General features: G+C 37.2%; 1 protein-coding gene across 7 annotated transcripts in view; it reads left to right on the forward strand.

The window, feature by feature from the left end:
* UGGT2 (UDP-glucose glycoprotein glucosyltransferase 2) overlaps nt 1–14969 on the forward strand; it is a 245734-nt gene that overhangs the window by 153205 nt on the left and 77560 nt on the right. For all 7 annotated transcript variants that reach the window (XR_011969897.1, XM_072622097.1, XM_072622098.1 and 4 more), the window contains 3 exons: nt 9110–9205; nt 12498–12600; nt 14250–14329. Coding sequence is in view for 6 of the 7 variants with exons in the window: in XM_072622097.1 (XP_072478198.1) it covers nt 9110–9205; nt 12498–12600; nt 14250–14329 (279 nt within the window). In the remaining variant the exon portion in view is untranslated. The remainder of the gene's footprint in view (nt 1–9109; nt 9206–12497; nt 12601–14249; nt 14330–14969) is intronic.

The raw sequence follows: 14969 nt of genomic DNA on the forward strand, positions 1-14969 counted from the left end.
AATAAGAGAGGAAATACAGTTGAAGCCAGATTCTGAAAGCACTCCCATGCCAATCTAAAGAATTTTTTCTGTAAATAATAGCAAGTGATTGAATGACTTTTAAGGGGGGATTACTGACATGGTCAGATAATATTTATTACTAAATGTATAGAATCACAGAATCTCAGTTGGAAGGCACCTCTAGGACTTTCCAAATATAGAGTCATCTAGCCTAATCCACACATGATAAAGAATCCCCTCTACAATATTTCCAACAAGTACTTTTTCAGGAAATAATTAGAGACTTCTAGGAATGAGGAGCTCACATTTTCTCAAGGCAGCCAATTCCACTTTTTTCCAACTTTTACAGTTACAGAGTTTTTTTCCCACAACAAAATTGAATTAATCGTGCTACTCTTCAATGTTGACCCCATCCTCCAAGTTCTGCCTTCCCACACATAGCACAATAAAGCTAATCATTCTTTCATATGAAAGGCCTTTAAATATTTGATGTTTGTCATGGGCCCTCATTATCATTCAATTCCCCACACTTATCATGGTCATCCTCCTTTTACAGCCTGGCACAATGGGGAAAATGTTAGCCAGTCAAGACCTCTTTTCAGATCCTACCTTAGACACTCCTCTGTGACATTCAAGAAGTTACTTTAACCTTTCTGAGGCTTAGTTTCTTCATCTTTGCAATGAGGATAATAACACCTGTCACATTTATCTCAGAGGTCTATTATCAGAATCAAAGGAGATAATGTCTATACAACACTTTACAACACTTAAAACCCTAAATATGCATTAATTCTTCTTTCTACTCTTGAAACTACCCCCAGTGTGTCAGTGTCCTTCCTAAAATGCAGTGCCCAGAACTGAGCTCAATGTTTCAGATGGACTCTGCCAGTACAGAGCAGAGAGGACCATCCTTTGCTTCTTTGTCCACATTATGCCTCCAGTCATAAAGACAAGAGCAAATTAGATTTGTTGACCATCTGTTCACTCATGTTGAGCTGTCAATTTGCAGAAACCTCCTTATTTTATATGAACTTTCTTCTTGCTATTTCTCACCCCATCCTATATTTGCATAGTTGATTTTGACAGTCATGTGAAAGACATAAAGAAATGAGAATGGAAATGTGGAGAGAACAGTTAGAAGGCTTTCAAATAGTCCTAGCTGGAGGAGGTGAAGACCTAAACTAGTGTGGTGACAACACAAGTAAAATGAGGATGGGTGTAAATATGGACATGGATGGATAGAGAAATACGGATATAGACTTGGCAGAACTTGGCCACTGACTGGATATGAAGGGAGGAGGAGAACAGGCAGAGAGAGAGAGAAGAAAGAGCAGCAAGTCTTGTATAGAAGTTCACTGCCTTTGAGATCAGAGCTGTTGTTCTAGATCTCTTTTTGGGTTCTCTTCTCCCATTAGAATGTTAGCTACTTGAGGGTAAGAACTGTCTTGCCTGTATTATTTTTCCAGTCCTTATCTAGAGTTCCTTGCACATAGTAAGTGCTTAATAAATGCTTTAGCTTGATATCTGTCTAAATGGAAGAAGTGTACTGGTATTCAGGAAAAACTAGTACCTCTGGTGGGAAGTCTGCCAAGCCCTTCTTCAGGGCTGCTTTCCACCTTTGGTGGCCACCTGTCACCTAAATCTTACCTGTGGCTCAAAGAAGCTGTGGCATAAACAGTGGCCACACTCTGATGAACCCATTCTGCACACAGGCTAAACCAGGTTGAGGGTAATCAATAGGCCTCACACTCAGTGAGTTAGGGGGTGTGTCTGCCCCAAGCATGTGAAGACTCCCCTGGTATAATGGGGGCCTGTTCCATCAGACCATGAAAGCAGAGCAAGCAGATATTGTGAAGAGCTTATAGCTTGGTTAGACATCAAAGACACCGAGATCACCCACTGCACCCTGAGCTATTGCCAATTGTGTTGGCTTTCATTTCATCAGTGGATTCTGATGACTCTGGAGGAGAGAATGAGGCCAATGACTTCATGCAACTCTGCCCCACTTAAATCCAATTTATATATGAGTCAAAAGACATCACCCATACCATTTTACCATTTTTACAAACCTCAAAATCAATGGCAAGTAACCGTAATGTCAAGGACTCCAGCATACACAGGAGGGCCTGCTGTATAGGTTCTTAGATCTGCTTTTCTAAAAGAAAAGCAACTTTTGAGGAGTCAACAATCTACTTTAATCAAGCACATACATCATTCACTTAGTTCAGGGGAAAAAGTCAGCACTCTGTATTTCAGAGAAAATACAGACAAATAAAGACCAACAGACAGGGCTTCCAACTATCTGACCATAACCAATACATACATCACAGATCAACAGACAGATCCAGCTGTCTGACCATTACATACATACATAGTTACCAGAGAGAGAAGCACCAGCATCTGGGTTTTCAAAGCTGGTGGGCTCCTTAGGGGCTACCCAGAGACTTGTCTGGTCAAACAAACACTTCCAATGAGTAAGCCCAAAACCAAACCTCACCTCAAGATATATACACTTTTCAGAGCTAGAAGGCGTCACAACCCTTAAGAACCAGTGCCTCATTAGAAATTAACAAAAGGTGTGGCCCTTCCTACAAAACAAGTCTCCCCTAATCAAGCTTCTCTTAATGGGCAGGCCATTAATGGGTGGGGAAGATCTTCAACTCTCATTAATATAATTAACATTACATTGACAAAGCAGCAGGTGTAGATACACTGGAAGTTGTAGCCATCATCTTACGTCCCAGATCAAAGTGTTGTCTTCTCTTTGAGCTAAAGTAGAAGTGGGATTTGGCAGCTTTTTTTAAGGACTGTACTGCTCACTTCCTGGCATGAGGAAGGGCCTAGAAAAGGTGCTTTGGAGATTATCTGCTTCACTTACCCTACTAGACAAAACATAAAAAAAATACAGAAACTTTTGCAAAGATGTTTCCACTCATCATTGGTATATAGAACGTGTTCATGCTTATGGACAACACAAAATCCATTAGACCTGAAAGACAAACAGCTCTTGTGGCAAGAAAACTCAACAGGAATCACATTCAAATATCAGCCCTGAGTGAAGCAAGACTGGCAAAGGAAGTCCAGCTTACTGAAATCAGAGATAGATACATAGTTTTCTGGATTGGTCATCATGATGAGGGGTACCATAAATAGGTTTTGCAACCAAATCTAATCTAGTCGGCAAGCTTTGTAAGCCTCCCAAAGGGAGTAAATGACAAGCTCATGATGATGCAACTGCTGCTTGCAGGGAAGTACCATACCACTATCATCAGTGCATATGCTTCTATCATGATAAATCCTGATGAGGTCAAAGAAAAAGTTTTATGAAGACCTGAAAATGCTCATTATCAATGTGTTGAAAGAAGACGAGCTTGTAATTCTGGGTGACCTTGATGCCACAGTAGGCACAGACTGTCTGACAGGGCAGGGAGTGCTTGGAAGGAGTGGAGTCAGAAACCGCAATGTCAGTGGTCACTTACTACTGAAGACTTGTGCATCTCATGATTTCATCACCAATACTGTCTCCCTTTTATCCAAACTCAATAGAGCTTTGTGATGCACCCTCATAGCCAACCCTGGCATTTCATAGACTATGTCACTAAATATACAACAAGTAATTACAGCTTAGAATGTGAATGGAATGAATTTACCCATGAAATGAAAATGGATAGCAGATTAAAAATTGGAATTTGACACTTTGTTGCTTTCAGGAAACACAAAAAAAGTGATATACACACAAAGGTAAAATAAAGGGCTAAAATAGAATGTATTATGTTTAAAAAGCAGGAGTAGTAATCATGATCTCAGACAAAGTTAGAGCTAAAATAATTTAATCAAAAGAGAAAAATAGGGAAACTATTATATGTCACCAACATTATTCAATATTGTTTTAGACCATTTAAAATAACTGGACAGTTAAAATACCTGAGAGTATATCTACCAAAATAGACACAGAAACTATATGAACAGAAACATAAAACATTGTTTATACATGTAAAGTCAAATTTAAACAATTGGAGTAACGTTGCTCATGAGTAGATAAAACCAATATAATTAAAAATTACAATTTTACCTAAGTAATCTATTTATTCATTGACATCCCAATTAAATTACTAAGAAATTATCTTACTGAATTATAAAAAAAATAATGAAGTTCATTTTGAAGAACAAAAAGTCAGAAATTTTAAAGAAACCAGGGGAAAAAATATGTAAAGGAAGAAGATTCAGCAGTGTCAGACTTTAAACTATAAGGTAAGAGCTTGGTTGAAGCGTAAAATGGATAATTTTTGATTAAAGTAAATTTTTTTATATAAATAAACCAATGTAGCCCAGAATAGAAGGAATACAGAAAATCAGAGTGGGGGGGCAGGCGGGGTGGGATTTTCATGGATTATCTCTCAGATAGGATGTGATTGTGTTAGAATACTGCTATGCTGTAGGAAATGATGAGCTGGCAGATTTAAAAAAAATATGGAAAGACTTGGAAGGAAGATGCCATACACCTTCGGAGAAAGAGATGAAAAGTAGAAATATGCATAGTACAATGTGTGTGTGTGTGTGTGTGTGTGTGTGTGTGTGTGTGTGTGTGCTGTGTCCATGTTTAATTTTAGCCTTCTTGGGGGAATGGACAGGAAAGAAAGCAAAAAGTACACAGCAGAGATCAAAAGAAAATCTACAAGGAAGCAAAGAAGAGCTGGGTAGCTTTGAAAATAATGTATAGTCTTTATTATATAGGGTATTTTTAATGGAAATTTATTGTTTTATGTTGAATCCTCTCCTACATTCTCCTGGGCACATGGAAATGTTCTTTTTTTTTCTTTTCTCATTTTGTATTTAAGTTTAAAATGAATAAAAAAGTACCAAAGAAAAAGTAGAATACATTACTGTAAGGAGAAGAGATAGGATGTGAGAGCCACAAAGGCGATGTGTGGAGTAGAGTGCTGGTTTGATGGGAGACTTAGCCCTCCTAGGTCAACAGTCACATTCAACAAAAGTGTGGGCCCCAAGGCAAGATGACTACCAGAAGATAATGATTAGAGAGTTCACCAGCGTGTGAACAGTTTGTGGCTAACTTGGAGGGAAAGTTGAGGCAACACACTGTTAGCAATAGTGGAGCAGAGAAGGAGTTAGCAGCTTTCAGAGATTTGGTGGACAGCATGACATTTACCCATCTGGGCCGGGACACTTGCAAACAAAAAGACTGGTTTAACAAAAATAATGGGAAGATTCAGAAGTGGCTAAATGAAAAACAAGAACTCCACAGGATTACCAGCAGAATGAGAAGGGATCCATCTCTAAGAAGGCAGCATCACAAGTAAAGTGCAAGTGAAGCTTAGATAGATGTAGGATTCTTGTCTCAGTAAGAAGGCAGATTAAATTCAGTTTTTCACTGATAGTTAACAATCCAAATTGCTTTTATGATGCCCTGAAGACTATTTATGGACCAAGGACCTATTGTGCATTTCAATTACTCAGTGCTAATGGAACCAGGGCAGCTAGGTGGTGCAGTGAATAGAGCACCAGTGCAGGAGTCAGGAGGAACTGAGTTCAAATCTCACCTCAGACACTTGACACTCACTAGCTGTGTGACCTTGGGCAAGTCACTTAACCCCAGTTGCCTCATCCTGAGTCATCTCTAGTCATCTTGACGAATGGGTCACTGGATTCAGTTGGCTCTGGAGGAGAAGTGAGGCTGGTGACCCAAAACAAAGTCAAGTGCAAGTCATGTCATCATTTCTCTGATGGCATGGTCTTCTTTGGCAATGAAGGATGAACACACACACGCTAATGGAACCACAATGATTAGCGGTAAGAATATGATCCTGGGAAAATGGGCTGAAAATTTTCATTATGTTCTCAACAGACAGCTATCAACCAATGCTGAAGCCACCTACCACACACCTTAGGTTGAAGTCAGTCCCTCTCTAGCTGCATCCCTAACTGGAGAAGATGTTTTCAATGCCATTAGGCTCCTCTATGGCAAAGCACCTGGTGCTAATCCTATTCCAGCTGAGATTTACACAGTAGGGGGTCCACTGCTCATGCAAAAGTTAACTGAAATCTTCTGGGTTATATGTCAAGAACGGGTTATGTCCCAGGAGTTCAAGGATGCCTCCATTGTCCATCTCCATAAAGAAAAGGACATCAATTGTCCTTTGACAACAATAGAGGAGTCTCTTTTTCTCTTAGTCATTGCCAACAAAATTCTCATCAGAGTCCTGCTGGTGGATTCTTCATCTGGAAGATGGTCATCTACCTAACAGGCAGTGTGGCTTCACAAGGGGCTGGGAAATTCTTGATATGGTATTTGCTGCCATACAACCCTAGGAGAAATGACAGGAGCAGAACAGAGGTCTGTACACAATGTTCATTGATCTGACCAAGGCCATTGATACCATCAGTCATGAGGGCTTGTGGAAGGCCATGGCAACATTTGATTGTCCAGAGAAGGTCATCAGCATTATGTGCCAGTTTCATGTCAACATGCTTGCATGAATATTAGATAACAGGCAATACTCTCACATTTTCCCAGTCATCAATGGAGAGAAGGGCTGTGTCCTTACTTCCATATTTTTAGCATGATGTTTTCAGCCACGTTATTAGACACTTCACCAAGGATGAAAATAGCATTAAGATTAGCTATACCACACTGATGGCAAATTGTATAACTTGAAAAGGCAAAAAGAAAAGACTAAAGTGGAGAGAGAGTTGGTGTGCAACTTTTTGTTCACAGAAGATTGTGTACTCAATGCAGCCTCTGAGGCTCAGATGCAACTGAGTATGGATTGATTCTGTCACTTCTGCTAATTTTGGTCTGATAACACCAAGAAAATAAAGATTCTCCATGAGCCAGTACTACACCATCAATACATGGAACCAATGGTTATAGCAAAGGTGAAAATTTGAATGCTGTAAGCTCACTTACCTTAGCAGTATAATTTCCAGAGATATACAGATAAATGATGAGGTTGATGCATGCATTGCCACATCTAGCTAAGGTCTTTGGGAGGCTATTAAGGGAAGTGTGAGAGAGAAGAGGTATTAGGCTGCCTATCAAAATGGAGGTCCACAGAACAATTATCTGACATTATTGTTGTATGCCAGGTTGTATGGGACCTGGACCATATCAGCACCATGCCAGAAAACTGAATCACTTATTTAAATTGTCTTGGGAAGATGGTGAAGATCACCTAACAAGATAAGGTACTGGACTCTAAGGTGCTTTCTTCAGCTGAACTACCAAGCCTTCAAACTTTATTGCAGAGAGAACAAATCTGATGTGTTGTCCACATTGTTTGAATGCCAAACGTACATTTACCTAAAATATTATTTTACAGAGAATTCACACAAAGCAAGTGGTCACATGGAGATCAGAAGAAGTAATATAAGAACACTCTCAAAGACTCTGAAGAACTTTGGAATGGATTATCAAATATGGGAGACAGTGGCACAGGATCACTCAGCATAGCACACCCACATCAAAGAAGGAACTGTGCCCATGAGCAAAGCAGAACTGCAGTAGCTTAAAAGAAACATAAGATGTGCAAATTTAGTGCCATTTCCACTCCAAATGTTTGTCTAGATTATTTACACCTGACCTGTGGTAGAGCCTTCTGAGTTCATACTGTTCTGATTAGGCACAGTTAGACTCCCTGTACCTTGACCCCAACATAGTGGTGTCATTTTGTTCCTCTTTGAGCATGAAACACAACTCATCATCTAAGCAGAAGAAATAAAATATAAAATTCAAATGCTGTGCAATTATAATGATTAATCATCCTCAGTGAAGGTAACAATGTACCTCCTTCCCTTTTAAGATATGAAGAACAATGATGTAAAGCACTCTTTCTAGTTTTGAGGTATTTCTTAACTTTGCTGTATGGGGTGGGAGAGGTATGTTATGGAATTCAGTTAATATAAAAACAAAAGACGAATACAAATTTGAAAAGAAATGATTGTGGTACTTAGAATTTCAGAAGCATAGTAGGGACAGAATGAAAACTGAAAGGGATTGAAGAGAATGGGCAAAAGTGGTGAGGAGGTGTGCAAACCACATGTAGACCAATTTTTTAAAAATGAATTTAGCAAAGTAGAGATTAGCTTAAGAATGTTGCCGTTGAATATTGGGTTGAATCCAGAGTCCTAGTTGTCAGAGGCTTCCATAATATGTCCCTACCTTATCTATCCTGCCTTATCTCCAAACAGTCGCTAATGTGCTCTGTGCTCCATCTAAGCTGCCTTCACTGTTCTTAAATTTACCATGTTCATTCTCACATTTACTGGCTCTGTTCTTTCTTGGTTTGACTTGACCTGTTTTTCCCCATTTATTCAGTTCCTACCTGTTCTTCAAAATATCCAAAATTCTTTCTCATTTGCAAAGCTTTCTTTAAATTCTAGCAATGTCATTTTGTCTTATCTCACTGCTATATATAACAATTTTGTCTATGTCACATTTTAGAACGTGTTTATAGCTAGAACTTAAATTGTCCTCGTTGTTTCTTATGTTTTATCCTTCAAACTAGATTTTAAGTGCCTTGACTTTGTCATATATGTGTCATCCTTCCTCTACAAGCCTCCTAATTCCCCCATGATTAAGGTAACATGAGATACCTATTAGGCACATAATATGTATTTATTGAATTGAACAGTTAGATTTACTAAATAACCATCTTCCTTTTACATGATTACTTTTAGGATGCCATAGATACTCACTGAATAACAACGCTAAGAAAAATAATACAGTAGTCAGAATTAAGGCAGAGGGTATGGGGGACATTACTGTCTTTTCTCTGTTCACAATCCATCAAAACAGAGCTTGTTTTTTTTTCCTGTTTAAGAATTTTTTTATATAAAAATAATGTTCCTCTTTCAGAGAGTGCAGGCAGTAAGTCCCTTTCAAAAGTGACAAAGGAAATGAGGGAAATGCATTCCCCTTATGTGGCATGATGGGAGACATAATCCCAGCTGAGAAAATTAAAAATTCATGCCATTCAAAATGATGAAAGTTATTGCTTTGAATCATGCATTTTCAAGCCATAAATTATAAAATGAAACCTAGGAGATGCTTTGCCTCCAAGTATTCATAAGTTGTTTGCTTTGCTCTGTTTAGTGGAAGTGATCTGGTTATGAAGGTGGACGCTCTTCTGTCTTCTGTGCCTAAAAGGGAATCTCGGCATGAGGTCACATTCCCTAAAGAACAGCACAGGTAAGACTGTAAGCGTGACGATTCCTCCCCTTATTGTCTGACAGTGTTTTTAACGTGTGCTAGTAGTCTTTGACTGCCACTACACTGCTACTTGTTAACCCTGGTTCTCAAAATAAGATTTAGAGCTGGAAGGGACTTTAGAGGTCATCTAGTTCAAACCACTCATTTTACAGATGATAAGACTGAGGCTCAAAGAAGTTATGTGGGTCAGGATTTGAACCTGGTCCCTGTTAAACTCAACACTCTTTCCATTGCCCCATGGTGTCTTTTGAAAGCTATACTAAGAGCATGCAAGCTATGGCACCTCTGGCAACAGGTTATTTTCTTGTCATTTGAAAATCAGACCAGATGATTTTAGAAAAGCCAATTGCTAGAAGATTGGCCACCATGTGAAATTTTGGCCATAGAAACTTGTGAAAAATCTTTTGTAATAAGATACAATGGGGTTGTAATCTTGTTGGTGGAAGGAGTGTCCGTACTAATGAAAATTTAGACCCTTTGAAATATTCTCCATTGTAATTTATATGTTACCACAGGAAAAATTTCATCATTAGGGAAATACTGCATACTGTTATTTAGTATCATTGACATATATTCATATATTTCTAGATAGTCAGATATTCTGGTAGATTCTTTTGTGTGTGTGTGTGTGTGAATACATATACACACACACACATACATATATACATATACACATATACATATATACACTTATGTTTACATATACCTATGTGTATGCATACATATGCCAAATTAATTATGTGTATATGTATATGATATGCCATATATAGATAATCACATTGCAACTAAATTATGATTAAGAAAATTTAGGAAGTCCTTCTGGATCTTACACTGGATAGAGCACCAGTGCAGGAGTCAAGAGGACCTGAGTTCAAATCTCACCTCAGACACTTGACACTCACTAGCTGTGAGACCTTGGGCAAGTCACTTAATCCCAATTGCCACATCCTGGGTCATCTTGATGAATATCTGGTCACTGGATTCAGATGGCTCTGGAGGAGAAGTGAGGCTGGTAACCTGCACAGCCCTCCCTCACTCAAAACAAAGTCAAGTGCAAGCCATGTCATCATTTCTTTGATGGCATGGTCTTCTTTGGCAACGAAGGATAAACACACACACAGTGATTCAGTTATTATTTTACAATAAGAGATGTATTTTGAAGTTTTGATTAATAATGCTTGAAAATAGAATGTATAATGTATGTCTTCAAAAATCTGATAATATTTTAGAATCACAGGCTAATTTATAATTTATGATACCAATATATAACCTCACTAGTGTCTGAAATTACAATTTTACTCTGCTCTGCCTGGAGTTATCTGTTTTAGGGCCAAAGATCTACAAGAAAAATAAATCAGATACCCTGTAAGTAAAATATAGCAGTTTAGCTTTTAGTTTCCAACTTTGTATCCTTTTTTGCCAATCCTAGTACCTTGAGCAGAGTAGGTTCTTTAAAAAGTATTTTTCAACGTAATTGAATTTAAAAGATTTAATCACCTTTAGTTCAGTGATCCTAGTTTAAGCTAACTTAATTTCATCCTTACACTTGTGGAGAAATATGCAAGGTTAAGTCTAGTAAATATGATGCATCATAGCTAGAGACAAAGATTCTATTGTCTGTTGAAGAATAGTTCCTCTCTTGATTAGAACCATTCGTAAATGAAATTATTCTTGAATCTCCATAAGCACATTTATTTTTCTTATGCAGGATCCAGGCTAAGAAAACAAATGTTCATATATTAATCCATGTCCATGACAAAACAGAAACCTTTACTTAACCTTTGAAGGCTAAAAAGAAGTATAAATGAATTTACTTATTGTTATTCATTCTGTGTTTATCTGAGAATCAATCTGAATTATTGTTCCCCATTCCATTGCTTATTAACACTGTGAATGTGGATCTATTACTTACCCTCTGCTGCTTCAGGTTTTTTATATGTGAAGTAGTAACAATGATTCCTTAACTGCTTTAATATAGGGAGCTGGGCTAGATGATCTCTTAATTTCCCTTCCTCTATGACATGATTAGGTAATGTATGTAGGCTATGGTAATAAGGTAATAAGATATTTTTTTAACAAACACACTGGAACTTCTATATGCAAATGAATATTAAAGTGGTTACTTTGGGGGCAATATACTTATTGCAGTTATGCTGGCATCGCCTAAAACATTTTTAACAATTTATCATTTGTAATTTTCTTCAGAGCTTCACATATAATCTCAGGTAGCATAAGTTGTGGCAAAGTTTGCTCCTTAAATAACGTACCTGAAATCTTGAGATTGTCTTTGGTTTCTCCCTTTCCCTCACACCTAATAAACTGCTAAATCGTATCATTTCTACCTCCAGAATATCTCTCAGCATCTATCCCCTCCTTTTCCTTCCCATTCCTAATATCTTAGTTCAGGTCCTTGTTTCTCACCTGGGTTGTTGGATAGGCCCTTGACCAGACTCCCAGAGCCTAGTTCCTCTCTCTTTCAAACCATAATGACCAGTTTAGTCTTCGTAAAATTTAGTTCCAATTATATACCTCATTAAAAAAAAAAGACAACTTTTAGTGGCTCCCTATTAACTTCAGAATAAAGTACAAATTCCTTAGTCTTTCCTTCAAAGCACTTCACACTGAGACTCTGTTGTCCTTCATGGATGTATAACTGTGAATCCTCTTTACATGTTCTATGATGCCAACAAACTATATTACTATATATTCATTGAACACAATTTTACCTTCTTAGTACCTTGATTAATGCTGTTCCATCTACCTTAGAATAACCTTCGCATCTCAGCTTGTCAAAATCCTACCTAATCCAAATGCTACCCCCTCCGTTAGACATCTTTCACATTCAGACGTGATCTTTCCTTCCTGAACTTCCAAACCACCTTGTACTATTTTGTGACAATGAATTTTTTTACACTGTAATTTTTTTTATGTGCTTGCCTTAGTTCTCCTTGAGGGCAAGAAATACATCTTACTCATTTGTTTATACCTGCATTTCCTTAATACTTAGTATGAGATCAAGCAGTATTTGTTGAATTGGAAATAGCAAGTCATCAAGATCAAGTCTGGTAAAGAAGGCTGGCAATCAGACTGGAAAAGAACGCTATGGGTAAAAAATGAAGCATGACTATAATAATGGAACTGATTTTCTCATAGGATAAACTGACTCTGAAGGCAGTTATAATAGAGGAGCTAAGGTTATAATGACGGTAACATTTGCCTAAACTCAAGTTTTTTCCATTTTATCTCATTTCTTCTTTACTGTTTTTTCTAGTGTTATAAACATAAATCCTCAAGGAAGTGACATAGTCTATGACATCATTGCTATTGTTGATCCATTAACCAGAGAAGCACAGAAGATGGCTCAATTATTGATTGTAAGATGACACAAACATTATTTAAATTAAATAATCCTCTTTAAACTAGTAATTCACTTGTTCAGATTAGTGGTTTGCTTTGTTCTGGCATCAACCTTACATAAGCAATCGTATTCCTGATTATTTTATTGAGCATTTCAGAGTTCCCCATTTAGAAGAGGTCATACATCTCTCACACACACAAGGCAGTTTTGTTACTGCCTTATACGATTCAGTACATTTTCTTTAAACTCTCCATTTCAGAAGTTTGCAGTTTCATATACAGCCCTCTTTTCTTTTCTTCCTTCTGTATTGAAATGTTTATATTTATTGATGTTGAGTTCATAATAGAAAAGAAAATTTGAGAAAGAAAATAAAAATCATTTTAAAACACTAATTGAAACTTCAAGGTTGCTTTTTAATACCTTGCGGCTCTAGTGCAATACATGGAACAGGAGATTTCAAGTCCCCGATCTTCTGTTCATTGTTTATATAACTTTAACTCACTTACCTTCCTAGAAACTCAGGTTCCTAAAGTGCTACAAGGGAAGTAATTATGCCATTACCTCTCTCACAGGCTTATTGTAAGAGAAACGCTTTGTAGGTTAAAACATCGTGTAAAGGCAAATTGGCATTAATGTTTATAATGCATGTATTCTAACCACTGATTTACACTACTAGTAATATAAAGAAATAAAATAATTAGTAGCAATTTTTGTTCATTAAATGATTTTGGAAGAATATTCTCATTCAAGTTCTTTATTAAACGACTGAGCAGAGTGAACTTCACAGTTTTTTTATTACATATTAATTTCTTTTAAGACTCATCAGTTCAGTTTTAGATTCCATACTCCCATATATGACTATCAAACTATTTGGACCAAAGCTAGGGAACAGCAACTGAACAGTCTAAAAACTGGAGTGAGCGTGATGCTTTTGTGTGAGCCCTATTTTCAACATTATATGCACACATTTCTTTTCCTTTAACACATTATTCATTCAAAGGCATTAGGTTACACATAATTCTTTTATATTAAAGAAGTGTTTAGATCTGAGAAATTCATGTTTAGCAAAGGTCTTAAAATGTGAAACTCATTTATAACAAATTATATCAACATTAATAGAACATCTTCCTCTGAAAAGCTGAATCATTTCACACATTATTATTTCATCTTTTCATCATTAAATGATTTATTGTAAGGAATAGGTAACATCACTATTTTGCATGAGGAGAAATTAAGGTTAAATAACACCCAGGGTAACACAAATTATACATGATGAAACTGAAACAAAAACCTGCATATATTAAATATAAGTAGATTAAATATAAGTAGATGCATATTGCCTCGTCCCCCATCACATGGTCTTTTTGCTGCATAACTTCTTTCTGTTCTTTCACTACCCTCATACATGTTTTCCTCCTTGTCTAACAATTCTAGCAAATCAATTGATGTATTATCTACTCAGGGACTGGAACAGCTTGAGTAATAGCTCTAAAAATTCTTTTAAAAAGATGAAATTCCGTAATATCCTTGCCATGAATTGGTATTGAATGTCCGTGTGTTTCTTATTTTTGGTCTCAAACAATGGCTTTATCTCATTGTTTCACACTGAGGAAATGTGGTCACATCAAACCATAGTTTTTGATATGTAATATTTTTTTCTAATAGGTACTTGGCCAGATGGTCAACATGAAGCTGAAGTTGTTTATGAACTGTAGGCCAAAGCTGTCAGAGGCACCACTGAAGAGGTGAGCAGTTAACACGTGGCCTGAAGTCAGCAAACATTTATTAAGAATGTGTTCAAGGCACTGTTGTGGGTCCTGGGTGCTGGATATCAGCTGCATGCTCAAAACATGCGCAGAACATGGCTTTCTCTATCTAGGTAAAGAAGTCTACTCCTCAAAGTTTGAGCTAGAAATGTGCAGGACTATGCCAGTGTTTGACAACAAGGGTAAAAGGTAAAAAAGATGAGACGTCTGAGACCATAGTTGGACTGATGTTTAAGGGAAACAATAGTCAATGGAGTATAGAAGCATAAAGCCTAGGATTTCTGGGAGTAGAGTTGAGTTTTAAATACAAATTGCAGTTTTCAGTTCATCACTACTTAAAAGAACTTCAGGGCATATAAAGCATTAAACAATGTTAACTTCACGACTTTATCTTATTTTTAATAAATGATAGGCAGAGATTTTTCATAAATTCATATTAGGAGGTATAAAGCAGCCACTGACCGCTATCCATTTCAGCAGACAGGTATTAAGCACCTAACGTGTGAGCAAGGTACTATGCTAGGCCTTAGCCACACAAGGACAAAAACAAGATAATCCCGACATCTAGGAGTTTGTACTTTATACAATCATTGCCCTCCTTGTAACGACTTCTTTGTTT

The sequence above is a fragment of the Notamacropus eugenii genome, chromosome 6 (genome assembly GCF_028372415.1).
Source record: "Notamacropus eugenii isolate mMacEug1 chromosome 6, mMacEug1.pri_v2, whole genome shotgun sequence".
In the NCBI taxonomy this organism is placed as follows: Eukaryota; Metazoa; Chordata; class Mammalia; order Diprotodontia; family Macropodidae; genus Notamacropus; species Notamacropus eugenii.